General features: G+C 44.2%; 1 protein-coding gene across 1 annotated transcript in view; it reads right to left on the bottom strand.

The window, feature by feature from the left end:
* Nucleotides 1-11,557, bottom strand: part of LOC124622947 (zwei Ig domain protein zig-8-like) — a 365,055-nt gene extending 353,498 nt beyond the window's left edge. Inside the window, exon 1 of the mRNA XM_047148738.1 lies at nt 11,353-11,557. Coding sequence (XP_047004694.1) covers nt 11,353-11,395 — 43 coding nt within the window. The 5' untranslated portion in view covers nt 11,396-11,557. The remainder of the gene's footprint in view (nt 1-11,352) is intronic.
* Between the last annotated feature and the right edge of the window lie 11,824 nt (nt 11,558-23,381).

Below are 23,381 nucleotides of genomic sequence, written 5' to 3'. Positions count from 1 at the left end.
TAGGCGACTGATGACCTCAGAAGTTAAGTCGCATAGTGCTCAGAGCCATTTGAACCATTTGCGCTTTTGGAACAAATTAATTAAAAAAGGAAAACACAATATTCTGCTTGTTCTACAGTAATACTGTAGAAGATATACAAATTGTGCTTTTCATTCCTAACCAGCTGTTCCCGGCCAAAAGTTGCTATGGTTCAGTGCGGTAAAACGGAAAAGAAAGAAAAGAGTAGACACACGTTTCGAACCTGTACACGAATTGGACATAACGTCCTAATCTCCTTCTCCCCCTTGTCTGTCCATCTGGTCCTTCCCCGCCCTCCTTCTCTCTCTCTCTCTCTCTCTCTCTGTCCATCACCTCTCACTGTCCATCTTTTCCTTCCCCCCTCCCCATCACCTCCTGTCCCCGCTTTCTGTCGATCGTCTCTACCCCTTTCTCTCTCCATCTCCCATTGCGCCCCCCCCCCTCTCTCTCTCTCTCTCTCTCTCTCTCTCTCTCTCTCTCTCTCGCTCTCCACTTTCTATGTCTATTTCCTTCCAACCCTCTGTCCGTCTCCTATTCCTCCCACTGACCTTCTGCCTTGTTTATTGCTATCGGAAATTCAGATTTTGTAGTAGCATTCTAATAATATGCCGAGAAGCCATAAATACAACTTTCCTGATTACCAACAACGCTTAGGCTATATGTTTGTTACAGTAACAAGTAAAAATTTCGTCTGAGTACTTTTTGAAAGTTTTGGTAATAATACTTCCGCTTTATATATTACGTAATTATTTATATACTGAGTTCATTAAAAATGTGTATGTAGAAACATGCGCGTATTCGCATGGAACGTTATTTCAAAATTTCAAAGCAATCGGTGAAGAACTTTCAGAGACTTAAGATTTTGAACAAACGAACACTTACGTCATTTATAGATTTCACCTGCATATTTAGGTACCAAATAGCGCTCCAGCATTGCCTGGACTTGTCACTATTTTGCTGGAACACGGGTATCAGATTCCCTTGAAAACCGTACAGGACTTGTATGTAATCATTCCGAGATGACTGGGAGCTGTTTAGAATTCCTGTTGTTTCCTACACCGTATTAGGCTTGTGAATGTGTTGTATTTTTAGTGTTCCCTATAACTTATAAATCATAACTATCGGAAGTACTTCTCTGATAATCACATGGACCTATGTTATGGAACTAATATAAATTTCGTGGGCCCTATTACTTGTGTTAATTGTCGATATTAAAATTACAATTTGTTGTTATTACGGTCACGAGGTTTCTATTAGTTGGGTTTCGCAGATCCCGCACTTGAGCTTTAACGAGTATAACAGTCAATCGGTAGTAAGACGCATGTCTAGGCCCGCATGGACGTCCCTCCTTCCCTTATTCTTTCATTACAGCCTTTTATACTCCTTCAGTGTGTTTTCTCGGTGATTTTTGCAATATTATAATTAAAGTATTGGCCTGTGCAGTTGTACTTTCAGTAACACGAGGTCACAGATTGTCTCTTTCAGCATTTAGCGATGTGTGTATGTATACTGTCTGTAGTAGGAGCCTCCCTTACTTTTTATGATTTGACTTACTGTACAGGGATTTAGACCAGATCGTTCAGCACTTTCTTTACAAGCCAATAATTTCCTGTATCCTTCCTCCCACGGTTCCAACAGCGAAAGCTACGCACTCTGCAAACGGATATATCGGTTCCTCCTCAGCGTAGTAAATGAGAGCGTCGCCGTACGAGTCTCAGTAATATAGGACAGACAGAACACAGAACGCTTGCAGTGCATAATCACTCGTTCCAAACAATTAAAGGTTTTAGTTTCAGGCCATAATTCCGTCAATAAATTTGTGTTAAAGTTAAATCTATTTAAGGGTTGGTTGGGTTGTTTGGGGGAAGAGACCAATCAGCGAGGTCATCGGTCTCATCGGACTAGGGAAGGACGGGGAAGGAAGCCGGCCGTGCCCTTTCAAAGGAACCATCCTGGCATTTGCCTGGAGCGATTTAGGGAAATCAAGGGAAACCTAAATCAGGATGGCCGGACCCAGGATTGAAACGTCGTCCTCCCGAATGTGAGTCCAGTGTGCTAACCACTGCGCCACCTCGCTCGGTTCTATTTAAGGAATATCTTTAGCAACACTCAGATAATGAAGAGTTCAAGTCAGATTAGGGTCTGAATTAAATGTATTAAATGATTTTCCTTCAAGATTCAGTTAAAGTTCAGTAATATTCAGGGCTGTAAGTTGCAATTATTTTCCTAGATAAAACTTCCAGCTAGTCATTTTCTTTAAGCGACAGGCTAGAATCATTCTCATAAGCATATGTAACTGCAGGTGTTCATCCAGTCCTTAATGACGAATTTTTCCTATTACGTAAGGATGCTGAATTGTACTGAAAAACCTCCAGAAGTCAAGAACACGACATGTAGCCGGTTCTGTTAGCTACAGTCTTATGAACCTCGTGAACACAATGTCGGTACGTCTTTACTCCTATAAAGTCGCCATACGAGCTAACAACAGTTTTGCAATTTATTCTACTGCACGTTGCGGGAGGAACCTACTACTGACGCATTTATCACGGACGGAGTATGGGAGTAATAGGAGTAGATATGCTTTTGTGTAAGATGTCAAGGGTCTATATTACGTTTACAGTATCGGCAGGAGCGATATGTAAAACTCTTCATTGAGGAACTGTTCTTAAACATTTTTAAGTAGATCTTGTTTCTGTATCTGTGAAATGATTTCATTGTGTACTAACTGTACGCCTGTGCTTAGCACCGGGAGTTAAATAAGAGCCTGTGTGTATAGTCGTCTTTTATGGAAATTTGCTCCTGGAGTAATATCATAAACAGATGGCTAGAAAAAGCGTCTGTATTTATGGAGATTCATAAGCAAAGCGTGAATGTAAAAAATTAGAATATTTCAGACAGCCACTCGTGGAACGCCTTATCTGTTAAGTGCGCTGCGCTTCCACCCTCCTGCCTCCGCACCTGTGCAAAACTCCGTGGTGCCTGGCTGCGAAATCGCACCGGAATTATGGAACTGCCCAGACTCGGTCACACACCCCCTTAAGACCCGATGTTAAATTTTAGGTGCCCAAAGGAATCGCTGTCTCAGAAACGACGCTAGCATGGAATCCTAAGGTGAGAAATTGCTATAAAATCCTACTGAGGACTATTTTAAATGAATCGACAAATAATAATCATAAGGAATTGAAGGAAACTACTAGTTACTTCGAATTAAATGCAAATAAAATTAAATTGATTTTTATTATATTAAAAGCAACGACATAACCGCTGGAATCAGGATTGATGTACAATGGAAACGGTACGCCCCTTTGCAAACCCCAATGCCCACCTACAGCCGGTGCTCTTGCATATTCTCACCAATTTGCTGTGGCGGTAAGTTGGCTGCGCGTGGTCGCACGTGAAGGGCCAGAATCTCGTTCGTCAGAAATGTGTCATCGTGAAGTCCCATCCACCGTTTGAACTCAATGTCCTCGACGCCTAAAACCAACGATCTTTAACCTCCACATCCAAACCAAGAGTGTTCTTTTTATCCTGTCCCCTGATTCGGACTCTGCCGGTTGCGTCGTTCCGGCCGCAAGCACCAAGCAGGAAATATGTTACTGGCTTCCGCCAATAGCGTGGAAACCGCCACGTTTAATAAATTCCCACCACAGAATGTCTCCCGACGCGGGTCAATCACAGCACATATTCCTTACCAATTTGCTCTGGAAATTTCCGTTTGGCGTCTGCAGGTGATGTGCGAATCAGAGCGTTGTTTATACACTTCTGAATTTCCGGAAGCCTGACCAACCTGATGCGAACCACGTGAGATTCTCCTCACACTGTGTAGGCTCAGACATTACAAGACTTCCGATTTGTCACAGCAAATTGTTAGGTGGCAGCCAGAATTTGAGACTATCGCCTTCTGCCTTCTACGGAGCCGAAGCGTGCAGAATACCGCGAATCCCGTCTTAGCTTGATTGACGGAGGAGTTCCACTAGACCTGTCAGGGGGCTCTTTGACACGCGTAAGCCAGAAAAAAGCCTCTAAATGCCGCCTGGTCCCCTTTGCCGCTCTCAGAGTTCTGCGCCAGCCGGACGGTTCTCACGTATTCTTAGAAGAGAACTAAAAGTCTAGACCGACAACCACTGAAGTTTTATAACATGCATTCCTCAGCATTAAGTAAACTCATTAGACTTTTAGCATAATGAAACTGAAGTGGCCTCCCTATCACCAGTCGTAATAAGGGACACATGAATTTAGCATATAAATAGAAGGCAAGCCAGATGGCTTAACCTTACACCTGCATCAGCTTTTGCTTATCCGTTCTGTCTATTTTTACGTTAGTTGCTACGTAAATTGTTTTCGTTAAGCCGCCACAATGCAAACAAGAATCGTTGATTAGTTCTTCGCGACGCGAGCTGCGAAACCATTTTAATACGCATTTCATACCAAATTTACTGCTTGAGGGCGCAATTTTAAAAAATGATTTTTCGTTGGGTTCCTACAAATGATCTCTCCAAGTTACATGTTTCTAGGCTGAGCGTCGAGTTGTGAAATAGGAAACATGCCGTTTCGCATTATATAAAAAAAGAACTGAATATCACAACTTCAGAACCTTACGGATTGAATTTCACGAAATCCCTTCTTTGTAGGAGCCTAAATTAATATCATTCTTCCTAAATTTCACATTTCTGGGACAATAATGTAGACTCAGCATCGATACCACAACAAAATATTGAGTCTCAGTTTTGCTCCATTAGGAGTACAAATTTGGTAATTTAATTTGCACTAAAAAAATTCCATGCAAATTTTGTGTCTGCGACCAATGCTATAGACTGGGAGTTCATTCTCAGAACGTACTGCGTTGCTTCCCCAGAAATTACAGTAATAACAATTCAGCCCTTTAGGTGTTAAGATTTACAGAAACATTATCTTTGTGAGAACTTACGGAGAATAATTAACATCCCACAAAATTTCATGTTTCTATGATAAATGGTTTGCGCAGGGTGTGGATACGGCAACATCTCTTTCACATTGCTTCTTCAATTTCGAAAAGTTGTTTCTAAGCAAGCACCTGACTACCTATATCCCATAGCTACCATTAATCCAACAAAGATCTTAATTTGCTCGACTACTTTCAGTGTCTTCAGGTGTTCCTGAATGTCAAGAGCAGCCTACAGCAGTCCTCTGCTACATCTTTAAACCGTATGAACAATACTTTTTACTACATTTAGATTAAAGTTCCCCATTACAAACAAATTTATTTTTAAGCAGAGTTTTACGTACCCATTCGATAGAGCGGTCCTGAATTAGCTTTTTTCGATATTCCTTTTATCGATATGTATTAACAGGGACAGTAAGCCACAAGAATAACGGGTACTCCAGTAGCGACTGAATAGTACTGCTGCATGGCGTTAGCAGCCAGGGCGACGCTGTCACTGCTTGGATACTGATTATTCTTTGTTTTTACTGTCGCTGTTAACACACATCGATCAAACGAATATCGGAAAAACTAATTCTGGACCACTATGCCGAATGGGCACGTAAAATCCACTTTAAAAAATGGTTCAAATGGCTCTAAGCACTATGGTACTTAACATCTCAGGTCATGAGTCCCCTAGACTTAGAACTACTTAAACCTAACTAACCTAAGGACATCATACACAACCATGCCCGAGGCAGGATTCGAACCTGCGACCGTAGCGGTCGCGCGGTTCCAGACTGAAGCGCCTAGAACCGCACGGCCACCCCGGCCGGCCTTCACCTGATTTCATACGCCGTGTTTCAGGGTACGATTTCCCAGTCAGAACCAGAATTTTTTTCTGAAACTTAGTGTGACTGCCACCAGTAGCGAAGCTTTGTACAGTTTCATCTCGTAATTCGGAGTCTACGTGAAACTGCAGTTATCCCTGTAAGTGGGTGTAGAGGCCAGCTCCCTGGCAATTAGAACGGAAGCTCATAATGTCTTTAATGTGCTGTGGTACTCAAACCAAACTTGCTGTCGACAGAGAATTTGCTTTTAATGCCCAGCCAGCTTTATGGAACTCTGTATTTCATTTACACTGAACATCATTTCGATAGAACTGCAGGTTCGCCTAAGCATGGGTACACCCACACTCTTGATCCTCGTTCAGCTGAGTTACTGCTCCCCCTCTAATGGCATTTTTGGCAGTAATATTCATCGTGCGTCGTCGAAGGTTCACAGAGTTCAACAGTGCCGCCGCCGTCTACAAATGTTCGTGTACGCACGGCAGTAGGGTCAATGAACCGCTCCCTACAGGAACGTCCGCTGCAGTCAACTGCTCAACAAAAGCTGTAGCCGAGGAAAACTACCATGAAACTGCGCTATGCAACGGCGACCGCTGCGCTTCGGCCTATCCACTATCTTTAAGTTATTTTATTGAAACGTTTTTATTTAAGCCTCTTGTTACTTCCATTTCGTTTCCTTTCCATTTTTATTTTTATTGCTTATTGTTCCAATCACAAATACACTCCTGGAAATTGAAATAAGAACACCGTGAATTCATTGTCCCAGGAAGGAGAAACTTTATTGACACATTCCTGGGGTCAGATACATCACATGATCACACTGACAGAACCACAGGCACATAGACACAGGCAACAGAGCATGCACAATGTCGGCACTAGTACAGTGTATATCCACCTTTCGCAGCAATTCAGGCTGCTATTCTCCCATGGAGACGATCGTAGAGATGCTGGATGTAGTCCTGTGGAACGGCTTGCCAAGCCATTTCCACCTGGCGCCTCAGTTGGACCAGCGTTCGTGCTGGACGTGCAGACCGCGTGAGACGACGCTTCATCCAGTCCCAAACATGCTCAATGGGGGACAGATCCGGAGATCTTGCTGGCCAGGGTAGTTGACTTACACCTTCTAGAGCACGTTGGGTGGCACGGGATACATGCGGACGTGCATTGTCCTGTTGCAACAGCAAGTTCCCTTGCCGGTCTAGGAATGGTAGAACGATGGGTTCGATGACGGTTTGGATGTACCGTGCACTATTCAGTGTCCCCTCGACGATCACCAGTGGTGTACGGCCAGTGTAGGAGATCGCTCCCCACACCATGATGCCGGGTGTTGGCCCTGTGTGCCTCGGTCGTATGCAGTCCTGATTGTGGCGCTCACCTGCACGGCGCCAAACACGCATACGACCATCATTGGCACCAAGGCAGAAGCGACTCTCATCGCTGAAGACGACACGTCTCCATTCGTCCCTCCATTCACGCCTGTCGCGACACCACTGGTGGCGGGCTGCACGATGTTGGGGCGTGAGCGGAAGACGGCCTAACGGTGTGCGGAACCGTAGCCCAGCTTCATGGAGATGGTAGCGAATGGTCCTCGCCGATACCCCAGGAGCAACAGTGTCCCTAATTTGCTGGGAAGTGGCGGTGCGGTCCCCTACGGCACTGCGTAGGATCCTACGGTCTTGGCGTGCATCCGTGCGTCGCTGCGGTCCGGACCCAGGTCGACGGGCACGTGCACCTTCCGCCGACCACTGGCGACAACATCGATGTACTGTGGAGACCTCACGCCCCACGTGTTGAGCAATTCGGCGGTACGTCCACCCTGCCTCCCGCATGCCCACTATACGCCCTCGCTCAAAGTCCGTCAACTGCACATACGGTTCACGTCCACGCTGTCGCGGCATGCTACCAGTGTTAAAGACTGCGATGGAGCTCCGTATGCCACGGCAAACTGGCTGACACTGACGGCGGCGGTGCACAAATGCTGCGCAGCTAGCGCCATTCGACGGCCAACACCGCGGTTCCTGGTGTGTCCGCTGTGCCGTGCGTGTGATCATTGCTTGTACAGCCCTCTCGCAGTGTCCGGAGCAAGTGTGGTGGGTCTGACACACCGGTGTCAATGTGTTCTTTTTTCCATTTCCAGGAGTGTATATTCAGATATGAGAGAGAGACCAATATACATATTCTCGAAGTTTATATCTTCTTCTTCCATTACAATACTAATTCTAGAGCTCTCGTAGTGTATTCAGTTTTATAAAGATTTCTGTAACCGGTTTTTATTTTTGACCAACTTCAATGTGTCTGAAGACAAGTATTTTTCAGATGGTTAAATATAAAAAGTTTTTGTTTACTTACAATCGACTGGGAATACTTTAAACAACTCTACTTCTAAATGAACCTTCCTTTAATTAATTCGAACAATCATCTGTGCGTTATGCATACATCAACAACCTCCAAGATAGCTTTATATCATATATACAGCCAGTTGAAGAATGCGCAGTAGTTTGGACTCATTATTTTTACATTTTTATGACTTGTTGCACTACAGGAATGATAGATTCTGAAGATGGTTATTGTACAGCCGAAACTGGCAAGTCTGTTCAATAAACTTTGCGATCAAGACAATAAAATAACTTATATAGTGACCTCAGTGTCAATGGGACGCTGAAATTTAAGCTTGCTTTTTTGTTTGGCCAATTAGATTTCAAACGTTTCCGGTCTAAAATAGAATAAAAAACCATTTTTAGATTCGCTTTCAACAGTACTTTCACATGTTGAACAATAACTGAAGTCTCAGCTCTTATTCCACTTTACTTTTCAGTATGAGGTGACATTATTTTGAAACCAGATTACAAGTGGACATTGGCAGCCTGTGTTCTTATACATGAATGTCAGCGTTGTAGAAAAGTATACAAAATATCTGTACAGCAGTTTTGCTGCTTACGTTTTGAATGACATGCACAAGTCGTTGCGAAGCTAGGTAGTATACGATGTTTCCCAAGCTCTCAGGGTATGAATGATTTAGTTAAGGAACGGTGTTCCATAAGAAATTGTACAGAATCGTAGAACTGTCTCACTTTGTGGCGAGCAGAACTATTTACTGCGTTTCTTTTCGTGAAATGTAGATATACCTATCACAAAGTCAAGCATAAATGCACCAGAATTTTTTAAAAAAAGGTGAATATGTTCTGGGCAAGGTTGGGGATGTAAAAGAAGGGATCTAGCTTTTCGACTTACCTGGCAGCTTCAAAGCCATTTAAACCAAAACATCGCGCTTTTTTTACAAGTTAACCTTATTTTCCCAGCGCATTGAGCTCGCTTAGACCCACCCTGTATCATTTTATGGTGAGTGGGTATAAGAACAAATAGAAATAAACCTTCGTGCTTCTAGAGAGTGGGATGCAGCTACAATAGGAAGCATCCGAGAATGGACGTGCGTCTGTAGTAAGAGGTGTCAAAGAGTTGGGATGCATGCATCCTAAACTTTAATGACACGTTGTGTCATATTGCACGACATGAAAAATATCACACTAGATGACATGTATCATGTCACTTTATTTGATACGATGCGTTGTCCTACATGACGTGACTACTAATACTGACAAGGAAAAAAGCGAGAATATGTCAAGACGTTCTGATTTAAATGTCTTCTGCGAGGTCAATCGAAAAGCTAGTTGCCTTCTTTTACATCCTTAACTCTGCCCAGGACATGTTCGCCTTTTTTCGATCTACGACAGGAGCATTTTTCATTCTGGTTCCCAACTTTCACTTGACCATAATTTTGAAATTAGACCGCTATAGCTTGGCAATCGACGTAGGTTTTTGCCGACTCGTGTGACGATTCTTTTGTGAAGGTATCTTTGTGCTTCAAACCCTGCTGCTTATATCGTGGTAACGGATAAAGCTTTCACAAACAGGAAAACCTCTAATTACATGCACTTGTCTACATACCAAAAATTGATCCCATTAGCACGAGTTTGAAACAGAAGTGGCGCGCGTAAAAAGAAAACTTACTAAAAAACATGTTTTTTGAACGTAAAATCCAAATGATTCTGAAGCCGAGTTTTCAATTTTATCGCAACAATGCATTTTTTAATTCATTTTATTTGCTTTAAACCGTTTCCGCGCACTAAATTCGCGTGAGATCGTTTTTTACGTGCTACATTTAGCTCGAGTTTAGACCATGGTATCTCGACAACAGATAAAGATAACTGGATAAAAAAAACTCGTTTTGACTTTATCCAATTATCTACCTTCGTGCAAAGTTGCAAACGATTCGCACAAATTTAAGAAACAGAAGTGGCGCACTTAAAAACAAAAAAAAACAAAAAAAACAAAAAACAGGATAACGTTACACTGTCATATCTCGACAACGGATAAATATTATTGCATAAAAAAATATCGTTTCGGCTTTATCCATCTATCTACCGTCGTGCAGAGTTTGAACCGATTAGTATAAGTTTATAGAACTGGGGCGCTTCGAAAACCTCTCGTAAAAACATGTTTTTGCACGCGGAATCCAAATGAAGGAAGACTATTTCAAACCGTTAAAACTTATTTTAGAGCGAGGTCCGATGCACTGATGGTCCAATTTTGAACGATTAGTCTCGCTCCAATCCAGAATTACTTAAGGGGGACTGTTTTTGCACATAAAAACGTAAAGAGAGTGATAGTTTTTGTGTAAAACTCGAACGGTGTTCACACAAATAGTGCCATTAACTAAGCATTAATTTCAGCCAAATTAAAATATTTTGCAAAAGCCAGCCGGTGTGGCCGAGCGGTTCTAGGCGCTTCAGTCTGGAACCGCGCGACCGCTGCGGTCGCAGGTTCGAATCCCGCCTCGGGCATGCTTGTGTGTGATGTACTTGGTTAGTTAGCTTTAAGTAGTTCTAAGTTCTAGGGGACTGATAACCTCAGATGTTAAGTCGCATAGTGCTCAGAGCCATTTGAACCATTTTTTGCAAAAGGAATTAATCGATTTTCACAATTTGCCTGGGTGCTAGCTCCGGTTCGTCATTCATACTTTGCTGAATACACTTAACATAGCTACGGTAAGACAGATGTTCGAATGGCTGTACAAATGGGCGGTGTTCGGAGCTAAATAAAAAATTTTTTACCCCACGTTCTCAGCTCAAATAGCATCCGAAGCACCAAGACCCTCCCCAAACCCGATTATGCGCGCGGCCTTTTCCGACATACTTGTTACAGCGCTACTGATGTTTCTTTCTTCTCATATGAATGCTAACGCCAGTATTCGACACGTCTCTGACTGGATTCTTGTCGAGATCTCTTCCTTAATTTATTTACTTCTTATTCGATACATAGGTGGATCACAAAAGAGTTTACCTGAATCCAGCAACAAGAAACCGAAGAAACACATAGCACAAAAAATAACGGAAAAGACTAAATAACAAGGCGCGCAATTTGAGGGTGGATACAAAAAGAAAAGCGCCAATTCTTTCGTCATACCAGAAAAGATGTCAATACAGAAGAAGAGGCAAAGTATACAATCGAATATCACCTATAGAGTGCTAGTGCCACAATGGTGCACAACTGTGGTGTGCGTAAATATAGTTTGAGCAGCCACTCACCCAGAACGAAGAGTGACAGAAAGATGAGCGTCCAAGGCCTCATGGCACCCAGCTCGTTCCAGCTGCTGGTAAGAATGTCATGCGTAACTGAAACGCATCGCCGGACGACTGTCCTCGAAACGCTTCAAGAGAAGCATAGACACAGGACGTAGCTAAAGGTGCCACTCTTTTAAACACAAGTTAATGGGTCCATCGAACACTATTACTGTTCAGTATCTTGTAATGGTTTTCTCAATAGCGCTAAACCACGTGAAGGTTATTTCGAGTGGCATGTGTCCCTCAAAGTTCCACGCTGTGGTCTGCCGTCCGTCACCACTACGCGAGAATACGCCAACTCAGTGTTCAGTCAAATCCAAGATACAACACAGGTAAGTGCAGAGCATCTGAAAGATAACCGCCCGTCTAGGGAGACCGGCGGGCTATGTCTAAGAGTTCCTCGTGTGCACACGAGGCGGTCGCTACGTCAACACGACACGCAGGTAACGCAGCAAGCAGCCACCGCTGTGTAGAGAGGAGAGTCACACAGCGGCTACCGTGCCGGTACTGGCAGCAAGCGGCGACCCACTGTGCTTCAAACACAGCCGCGCCGCTCGGCGCATGCGCCTTGGCTACTCCGCGCGACTGTCAAAGCGCCCCACAGACAGACGATCTGATTTGCTCGGCGCGGAAGAATCATGCAGCATCTAGGCGGACAAGCGTGCGGCGCCTGATTTTTCACAGCCCGCTCTCGGTTTCTGTGGAGAATACGGCCGCACGGGACGGCTTTCTGTTGTATCGAAAGGGAAGAGAATCGGCGTTGCACTGATGCCGCTGCAAGATGCACATAATGTATGAGGGGCATTCGAATAACAAACTGGAGGCCTGTAAACAGTATTGACCAATACAGGCACTTGTCACACTGACAAGGAAACGTCACTAACTCGATCTCATATATTAAGGAGCAAAAATCACCCTTGCATGACATCAGCCACAACCATCGATCCCGCGTGAAAATTTAGACCATAATTATCGTTGTTCGCAGCTATGACTTGAATGTAGAGAATTTAAACTCTGCGAGCACCGGCTGTTTCTCATTCGCTGCGCCCCACTGGAGCAGCTAAACGCCCGAGAGCGAAGTACTGCACAACAGGCGTGGGAAAAACCGGGCGGCTAAAACCGATACCGGTATTTTAGTTCTCAACAACCTTTGTTTTTCGGTATTTGTTTGGTCTCGGCTATGACAGGTTTTTCATTTTTTGCTAACAGCCGGCTAAAAATCCGGCACATCGATTCGCCATAGTGGCAAGTGCTAAAATTTTTCGTTTTCAAGTAAAACTTTGTTTAAAAACGAGTTATGTTTGTTCGTAACATTTCCATTGTTTTGAAATATTGGGTTATTACAGAAATTGGGAAAGCGACGAGTACTACTTTAATTAAAACGCCAGTAGTTAGAGACTTGCAACAAAAACATGGCATAAGAATCAGTACAGCATTGCAGAAACAATGACGTATCTGTTAGGAGTGTGACCTATCAGGCCGCACGCGTTTAAGCACAGTGTGCACATATTGCCCCCACAAGGTCCATAAAGTAGTTTCTAGTTGTATTTCAGAATGGTACTGTTGGAAATATTTTACAGAGTGCAGTACCAACTAAGTACACTACTGGCCATTAAAATTGCTGGGCATTGAGTCAAACAGAGCTTGGATGGCGTGTACAGGTACAGCTGCCCATGCAGCTTCAACACGATACCACAGTTCATCAAGACTAGTGAATGCCGTATTGTGACAACCCAGTTGCTCGGCCACCGTTGACCAGACGTTTTCAGTTGGTGAGAGATCTGGAGAATGTGCTGGCCAGGGCAGCAGTCGAACATTTTCTGTACCCACAAAGGCCCGTACAGGACCTGCAACATGCGGTCGTGCATTATCCTGCTGAAATGTAGGGTTTCACAGGGATCGAATGAAGGCTAGAGCCACGGGTCGTAACACATCTGAAATGTAGCGTGCACTGTTCAAAGTGCCGTCAATGCGAACAAGAGGTGACCGAGACGTGTAACCAATGGCACCCCATACCATCACGCCGCGTGATACGCCGGTGACGAATGCACGCTTCCAATGTGCGTTCACCGCGATGTCCCAAACACGGATGCGACCATCGTGATGCTGTAAACAGAACCTGGATTCATCCGAAAAAATGATGTTTTGTCATTCGTGCACCCAGGTTCGTCGTTCAGCACACCATCGCAGGCGCTCTGTCTGTGATGCAGCGTCAAGGGTAACCGCAGCCAGGGTCTCCGAGCTGATAGTCCATGCTGCTGCAAACGTCGTCGAACTCGTTGTGCAGATGGCTGTTGTCTTCCAAATGTCCTCACCTGTTGACTCAGGGATCGAGACGTGGCTGCGCGATCCGTTACAGCCGTGCGGATAAGATGCGTGTCATCTCGACTGCTAGTGATACAAGGCCATTGGGATCCAGCACGGCGTTCCGTATTACCCTCCTGAACACACCGATTCCGTATTCTGCTAACAGTCATTGGATCTCGACTAACGTGAGCAGCAATGTCGCGATACGATACACCGCAATCGCGCTAGGCTACAATCCTACCTTTATCAAAGTCGGAAACGTGATGGTACACAATTCTCCTCCTTACACGAGGCATCACAACAACGTTTCACCAGGCAACGCCGGTCAATTCCTGCTCTGAAAAGCTAATCATTTGCATATCACAGCATCTTCTTCCTGTCGGTTAAATTTCGCGTCTGTAGCTCGTCATCTTCGTGGTGTAGCAATTTTAGTGGCCAGTAATGTATTAAGGAGAAAAAAATCACACTTGCAAGACATCAGCCACAACCGTCGATGCCGCGTAAAAATTTGGACCATAATTATCATAGTTCGCAGTTATGACTTGAATGTAGAGAATTTAAACTTTGTGGACATCGGCTGTTTGTCATTCACTGGGCCCCACTGGAGCCGCTAAACGCCCGAGCGCAAAGTACTGCAAAATAGGCATGGGAAAAACCGGCCGGTTAAAAACTATACCGGTATTCCAGTTCTCAACAACCGTTATTTTTCAGTATTTGTTTGGTCTCGGCTATGACAGGTTTTTCATTTTTTGCTAACAGCCGGCTAAAAACCGGCACATCGATTCGCCATAGTGGAAAGTGCTAAAATTTTTCGTTTTTATAAAAACTTTGTTTAAAAACGAGTAATGCTTCTTCGTAACATTTCCATTGCTTTGAAATATTGCGTTATTATAGACGTTTGGAAAGAGACGAGCACTACTTTAATTACAACGCCAGCGGTTAGAGACTTGCAACAAAAACATGGCATAAGAATCAGTACAGCATTGCAGAAACAATGACGTATCTGTTTCGCGTGTGACGTGACCTATTAGACGGTACGCGTTTGCGCACAGTGTGCACGTATTGCCCCCACAAGGTCCATAAAAGTAGTTTCTAGCTGTCGTCCTCAGACATCAGTTGTATTGCAGAATGGTACTGTTGGAAGTATTTTCCAAAGTGCAGTAGCAACGAAGTATAATAATCCATTTGATGAGAAAGATTAAAACCGGAAGGAGGCACAACAAACTTACATCATGTATGGAGAAAAGATCCACAATGTTCATTGGAAAAGAAAGTAAATTTGATTGATAAATCTATAATTTCATTGACGTGCTATAAACTTGGGATACTAACTGACTCCTTAATTTTGTGGTTGCTTGGAGGTGAAAAATTTATACCATTCGAAAGTGACGATGCGGGGAAGTCTTTAACATATGAATCTTCCCTCTTGCCATCGCCGCGCCCGTCAGTTTCAACTTCGCCATCTTTCCTGAAGACAATGCCACAGCCTCTACCCCATATCGATCATGATCTCCTACTCTTTCACCTTCATTAAAATTTTTCAGACTTCGTTCGAAGTCTATGTTTAGTACTGGAAGTAACAGCAAAAAAAAAAAAAAAAAAAAAAAAAAAAAAAAAAAAAAAAAAAAAAAAAAAAAAAAAAAAAAAACAAGTAATCGGTTAGTTCAGAAACAAGTTGTTTTGAACGGTTTTAACAGGCAGATTAAACTAGAGACGAAAAAAATCTATGTAACCAAAAGCCGGTTGTTTCAGCGATTACCGCCATCCCTGCTGCACAGTGGAGTGGCAGGCGGAACTTTCCTATTCGCGGTTTGGTACGGCAAGGGAAGAGAGAGGTGGGGGGGGGGGGGGGGGGTTCACTTCTGCCGAAAGTGTATTGAAATCTTGTTCGAGAAGACGTTTTACTCGGAAAGTGCGCCTAACATGTCACCTCACGCACATATATGTTCAATAATACTTATATACTGTATAAGCCTGAAAATCAAAAGGAATAAATCTAAGCAATTGAATAATTATTATGAAATGGAGTTAATGATTTTAATCAGGCCAGTAACGTTGAAGAACGGCACACCTCTTGCAAATGTACTTCATTTGAACTGTGTCAGCTTTTCAGTACACACAAAAAAAAAAAAAGCGATGTTAATAATCAAATAGCGTTACGTTCCGTCTTTAATGACACACGCATTCATTTTTCTGCATTTGTGTATTGGAACAAAGCAAAGGCAACTCTGGCATAAGCTGCAGGCTAGAAAGCGCTCACTTTAACACACTGACCATAGCACCGTCGGCCGCGCGGGATTACCCGAGCGGTCTTAGGCGCTGCAGTCATGGACTGAGGGGCTGGTCCCGGCGGAGGTTCGAGTCCTCCCTCGGGCATGGGTGCGTGTGTTTGTCCTTAGGATAATTTAGGTGAAGTAGTGTGTAAGCTTAGGGACTGATGACCTTAGCAGTTAAGTCCCATAAGATTTCACACACACCATAGCACCGTCGCTCATTTGTTGATCGACACTATGAACACGAACATGTTACTCCGTTGTACAGTACTTCACTCTCGGCCATTAACCAGCTATAGTGGGGCGGAGCAAGTGACAAACAGCCGGTACGCGCGAAGTTTAAAAGCTACGGATTTAAGTAATAACTGCATACTTTGAGAACAACGGCCCAAATTTTCGCTCGGGATTGATTTCTGGGACTGATATCTTTCAAGTGTGCTGCTTTTCTATAAAATATAAGGTCGAATGGCGGTGAATGGCTTGATTCTGAGTTATACTGTCTTGTTTTGTCATAACTGTTTAGATAAGAAAAAACTGAATCAATTTTTGTACGTATTACGTAGGGTGCTGCAATAGTGCAATATCATGTGATTATTTTGAAGCTTGATTTTCACAAGAACACGTGCTCTTTTACCTTCCTTCAAATATAGCAGCATCTTTTGCAGATCCCTCTTCTTCTCAGCTGACTAGTTGTGTTTCCGTGGTAGTGATGGTAAAACCTAGTTCTCGATTATACTAGCGGTAATCTCTTCCTATTTTGGATCTTATAATCCTTCTTTTCTGGGAACGCTGTTTCACTTTCTTTTGGCTAACACTAGAATTTCCATTATTGTAAAAAACATGCATAAAAGTGTTCTTACATATCTGTACAACGTCACTCTTTCCATTTAGCAACCGCGCGGGGTAGCCGTGTCGTCTCAGGCGTCTTGTCACGGTTCTCGCGGCTCCCCCCGTCGGAGGTTCGAGTCCTCCCTCGGGCATGGGTGTGTGTGTGTTGTCCTTAGGATAAGTTAGTTTAAGTTAGATTAAGTAGATCGTAAGCCTAGGGACCGATGACCTAAGCAGTTTGGTTCCATATTCCTTACCACAAATTTCCAAATTTTCCTTTTAGCAACGAATCACAAACAGTAGCTTGCCGCCTCCTCTCCTTTGCATCGTCGTGCTGACCATGACACCTTCTTCTTACAGGCGCAATGGCCGTTAAACCCGTAAATAAAGAGTTTTATTTTACATTGTCTTTTTTTAAAACAATCTCTTAAAAAACACAACTGGCCGAAGGCCACCAACAATAACCTCAAACAACAAACGGCTGAAGGCCTGAATTAGAAGTCAGAAGAACAATTCCAAATAGCACATATTAAGATAAATACATCGTTTTAAAACAAACTGTGCCGGCCGGTGTGGCCGTGCGGTTCTAGGCGCTTCAGTCTGGAACCGCGTGACCGCTACGGTCGCAGGTTCGAATCCTGCCTCGGGCATGGATGTGTGTGATGTCCTTAGGTTAGTTAGGTTTAATTAGTTCTAAGTTCTAGGCGACTGATGACCTCAGAAGTTAAGTCGCATAGTGCTCAGAGCCTTTTGAACCATTTTTTTAACAAACTGTAACACGGTTGAAGGCGTTATTATAAAAGAAGTGAAAAACGTGCACAGTGCAAAACAAGAGGCTGTCGAAGAACACGCCATGTCGGAGAGCATCAACACGATGAGGAAAGATACACTGCCGGAAAAGTATGCTAACTTCCAGGGCAGGTAACTGGGGCGCTAGCGGCCGCAAGGCAGAAAATACCGCTGGCTGCACTTCATTAATAAGAATAATACTAAATTCAATGAGGAATAACAAACAGAGAAAGACGGATGCAATATTTGACGGCCTCAAAACATTTCACTCGTTGCCGCCGAACTCAGCGGCCCTGGGAGCAACAACCCGCCGACCAAAGGCGAGATCTCAGAATAGTCGAGGCTGCATTAGGAGTTAACTCTTCACTCAAACGTCCAGGTTTCGGTGTGCAACGAAGTCGTCGCTCTCGCAGCTACCCCTCCTCGATCCGACAGTGGCAGCACGACGCCAGCGGTCCCGGCTTGCCCCCGCGCTGCACGGACCTGCTCGCACCTGCGCCCCAACCGAACTGATGTCCGATCGCAACATTTCTCCAAATCCAGTACGCAGACAGCATTAAAATTACTGCTCACTCAAAAGTACAAGATCCACATGGCTCCGGGAAAACAATTCCACCAACAACTCATAATACTAAAACCAGTCGCTGTGAAGCAACGAATTATAAGTTGGCACAAACAAAGAGAAGCCAGAAGCGGTCGGAAGACCAAATGCACGTCGTCCGCTGCGACGACCGACCGAACGACCAACCAACGGTCGTCTTCACTTCAGTCAGGCACGGGAAGGATCCCAGTATAAACTGTCGACTGACAGTTTATTGCCATGAGGTCACTTCGACGGGCGGACACGCACGCACAAGTGAAAGTTGCACTACTCGAATATCACGGTCCATTCAACTAAAACTCGCTGAATCCGGTCCTTGACGTGGTGGTGCACTCTCGCGACCACATCCTTCCGTCGGACAGCGTCTGTGAGTCGCCAGTGGTCGGGCGAGTACTGGCTGTCCGGACCTCACTGCTGCTCCCTCCAAACTCAACTCACTCGACACACGACGACCCGGAAATACTAGTGGCCGCTCCAAGATGGTACCACAGTACGCGCTATCGATAAGTGCTGGTGCTGCCACTCAAGGACAGACAAGGCGAGCAAACGTAGTGGCGCCAGTGAACACACTAAGAAAACGAGTCGCCACTATCGCTATTACAAGATGCCAAGCTATGAACGGCATCAATTCGAGACGCACATGGCTCAATGGGGATTTTTGTTGTGATCTTCAGTCCTGAGACTGGTTTGATGCAGCTCTCGATGCTACTCTATCCTGAGCAAGCTTCTTCATCTCCCAGTACCTACTGCAGCCTACATCCTTCTGAATCTGCTTAATGTATTCATCTCTTGGTCTCCCTCTACGATTTTTACCCTCCACGCTGCCCTCCAGTACTAAATTGGTGATCCCTCGAGGTCTCAGAACATGTGGGCATTTACTTCTAACAATTTGAACAATGTTTTTGTCGATGTTGCTCTTACAAATTTCCCAGATTTTATTTTTCCTCTCAGAAAAGTGAGTTGTCACCAGTACCATATCTCGCAGTGGCTAATCTTGATAAACAAAGTACACAGTAATACATAGGTAACATTTATCGATCCCTATATCCGCTGTATATCAAAATGCATGCATACCTATGACCAGGATAGTAATTGGCATCATACTCCCTCATATTTCGTCGCATTGGCTTTTAATGTTTCGTGCTACTGTCGTAGCATGAGCATGAACCGACGTTTGCAAGCTCCTGACATAAAACGCGAAATTATGAGCCTAATATTAATGTAAATTGAGGAAGATCTCTTGCACACATTTCTCTGCACCTTTTTAATTGCTGTAACTTTCATTGAACCTGGTTATGCTTCAGAATTTATATTTTTTTCGTGTTCTGCAGACATGTGCCTTCATATATGTGCTGGCATATCTGTAACACAGGAGAGCAGTGCACTTGCCTAAGTACACGTAGCCGATATCCTTACCAGTCACTAATGAAAATCTTTCCCAAACATTGTTACAATCTCCGTGTTTCGAGACAAGTTTCGCTTTCGAATGCTCCTTCATCTGACCTTCACGTGCTATGATACTACAGCGTGCGGCTGAATGGCGATCGGTAACTATAGTAGACGACGGAGAAATCTGAGCATGTCATACTCGAAAGAGCGTCAAGAAAGTCGAGTGCAGTTTCTATCCACGGGCAATAAAGGAATATGAAGGAAAGGGAAAGGATGGGTGACAAACTAGTGTCTTCTAGCCGCACAGAGCACTGTGGAAATGGAATGGCGAAAGCTCAAAATTTATGCCGGACCAGGACCGGAAACCGTACTTACTGTTTCTCATGAGCGTTTGCCTTAACAGCTATTTTTTTAAATCTCATTTTGTTCGTTTTCGTTCGTGGTATCTGCTCGGGTCGGACGTCACAAGACACCCGTTTCAGTTCGTCCTTAACCCACTAACTCAGTTTTTTTATTACAGAGGGCAACGAACCCCCTGACCGAAAACGCTGCGTTACCGTGCCAGCATCGGCCATTCGGACACTGTCCATGACCTCCCCAAATATCCAACTCATCGCACTGTGCAATGCAGCGTCCCTCGTCCATTAACCCCCATTATTGATTCCCGTAGGAGTTCGGACGATGTTAGTGCATCCGCACTGGAGGAAAGTATTGTTGCACTTGTTGCTATATTTCTCTGGGACGCAAAATGATCTTCCACGAGGCTGGCTCCTACAAGCAAATTACACTGAAGAGTCAAAGAAACTCAGTATAAAACGGAAAACGGTCACTAAAGCAGCGCGGCGAGTGTCGCAGACAGGGCGACCTCTGCTCGCCCCCTCCTCACGCCCACCACGCCTCGTTCGACCACAGCCTGCCTGCTACAAGCATTCCTACTCGCCGTGTCCGAGTGCGACGGCCTCGAGCGAGGGCGAGCGAGCAAAATGCTCTACTTGCAGTCCTCTAGCACAGAAAGCTTTTGACGTTGTTAACTGTGACATGTCTCGCGCGTAGATGGAGCGTTGGCAACTTGTCGGCAGTGTCTCTGATGAAAGTAGCCGTTGTCTAGGCGAAATGAAATGTCGTGTGGCTAGGGCCTCCCGTCGGGTAGACCGTTCGCCTGGTGCAGGTCTTTCGATTTGACGCCACTTCGGCGACCTGCGCGTCGATGTCTAGGCGAAGGAAACGGCAGACTGGGCTACACTGTTTGAAATTATGAAAGTAGCAGGGATATAATACAGCGAACCAAAGGTTATTCGCATTTTGTATAGAAACCAGACGTTAATTACAGGAGTAGAAGGAACTGGAAAGAAAGCAATGGCTGAGAAGGGACTGTCTCATGCGGCTTAGTCCACCCAAGCGAAAAATTCTGGCAAAATCCCGAGACGCCGCTGTTCAACCACAGGAAGCCTCACGCGTGTGGATAGACACGCACCTCTCGTCCCACCAGTGGGGAATTTTAGCGAACACAGAATTTCGCCTACATCTGCCTTGTCCTCCCCCAGAAAGTCCCAGTCATTGCAACACATAATGCAGTTATTAAAGGTCGCATAGTGGATTGAGACTAATCAGTATCGCCACAAGAATTAATTTACCCTGAGCTCTAAGACGTAGCGAAACATGCACTTTGCTCGTTCATATTCCACTGAACTTTATTTCTGGTCTGTGTAATATATCCACTGACTACTGACGGGCAAATTCACTTCGGCCATAAATCAAGCTTTATTAATATTCAAATTTAATTCAGGCAACGAAGCGTAACATTTTCTATTTAAATTTAGGTCAAGTACTTTATTCATTAGTACCATCTGAGTGGATCGGGACGAAACTTGGCTTGCAAAATAGAAGACATAGGGTTTGTTTAGGACTTCATCAATCAGATTTATTTACAGTTCCAACATACTCCAAAATCGACATGAGGCAATCAATACTCAACATAAGACAATAATATGTACTCCTAACAAGATTAATCATAAACATACACCTTGGGGAATATACACCAGTTTATTTTAAACAGAAGCTGCGATCACAGCATCGATATGTGAGGACAGGGGAGGAGAAAAATAAAAATTAATAAAACTATGGTATACAAATAGATAACTCGTTCTGCATTAAACGAAGAGAGAAACGGATTACAGAATGCTCTAGCACGCCCCAGCATAATCTGATTAGCACATGGAAGACAGAAACAATGACGTAGGAAAATCACGAAACGACGTTCAATCGAAAATCAAGAAAACAGACAAAACTCAAGTAAAGGAATAGATATTCATTTTGTGAAAATTTTTTCGCAAAGTTCGATGGCGAATACAGATAGGTGCCTCAACATAATCTATTGAACACATGGGAGAACGAAGTACGAAACCAGACGAATTAGCCACAAAACTCACATCTTAATCAAATATCACCCCAATTCTAGACAGGCACTGAAGGTGCTAAATTTATGATAGACAACGAAGACAAAGACATCGATCCTATCACAGTCTCCCACGATAACGTGACTGAAATAAAGACCCAATCACAACGTCTGTTACAGAAGCGGGAAATTCTGAATTCCAAAACTGCATTAAGTGCAGTTAGATCCGTTTAATTTATCTAAAGCGTTGAGTACTATTCATGTAAAAATAAGAAACACTTTTTCACGTCTGAAATTATACTCAAAACGAACAACAGAAATTTTCTCATAACACTCTAAACCTGCACCTTCACTACAAAACAAAACTAAGGTAAACCAAGACCACTCCCGTACCTGTAACCACATTTCGGAACATCTGCGAGAGGCACAACCTGTCTTACCGAGCTCGAACAAGAGTGTTACGCGATCTGACCCCTCCAGAAGCCGATGCGGAGGGGGCTAAGCCAAAGACCATTGATACCTGATAGCAGTCCTTGCATGAAGACTTATACAATAGTGTCTGTCTCCACTTGTTGCTAGACCTCGCTGCCTTTCTGTCTAACCACCCTACGTTGGCGAGACTGCCGTTATAGATTACAAGAATCCCTTCATCCAAAAGAAATCATACGTATCTCACGCACTCAAACGAGACATACAGCCCGCATCTCGTGGTCGTGCGGTAGCGTTCTCGCTTTCCACGCCCGGGTTCCCGGGTCGATTCCCGGCGGGGTCAGGGATTTTCTCTGCCTCGTGATGGCTGGGTGTTGTGTGATGTCCTTAGGTTAGTTAGGTTTACGTAGTTCTAAGTTCTAGGGGACTGATGACCATAGATGTTAAGTCCCATAGTGCTCAGAGCCATTTGAACCATTTTTCGAGACATACAGAATCAAATAAATGATTAGGATACAGAAAAAAGAGTTAGGGAAACAAAACACAGACACTATGGTCGAAAGGAAAAATGGGCACGGTTCTTTTCCTTCGTTCAGGATCGCTTCCGTCACATACAGGAAGTTAAAGGCATCGAAAACCGAGAAAGAACACAAATAAGTGACACAAACATGTGAAATGGATCTGACGGATAACTTTCAACGTGTCCTTGGAGGAATTGCCGCTCATTCTTATCCAAGAGCTGAAACCAGAGAAGGCAGTGACGTTTACGCTGGTGTCTCCAGCGAAGTCAACTTTCTGACTCATCCCAAAGGTCTTCCTCTGGATTGTGGTTTTGACTCTTGGCAGACCAGTCCACTTCAGGAATGGTATTTTCCACAAACAGTTGCGTCACAAACGCTGCTTCATGGCAAAATGTATTGTCTTGCTGATATAAACAATCATCGTCTCCTAACTGTTACTTTATCCAGTACACAAAGCTGTA

This window comes from Schistocerca americana, chromosome 7 (genome assembly GCF_021461395.2).
Source record: "Schistocerca americana isolate TAMUIC-IGC-003095 chromosome 7, iqSchAmer2.1, whole genome shotgun sequence".
NCBI classification, from domain to species: domain Eukaryota; kingdom Metazoa; phylum Arthropoda; class Insecta; order Orthoptera; family Acrididae; genus Schistocerca; species Schistocerca americana.
The sequence above is the reverse complement of the archived record's forward strand: the minus strand, read 5'-3'. Positions and strand labels throughout refer to the sequence as shown.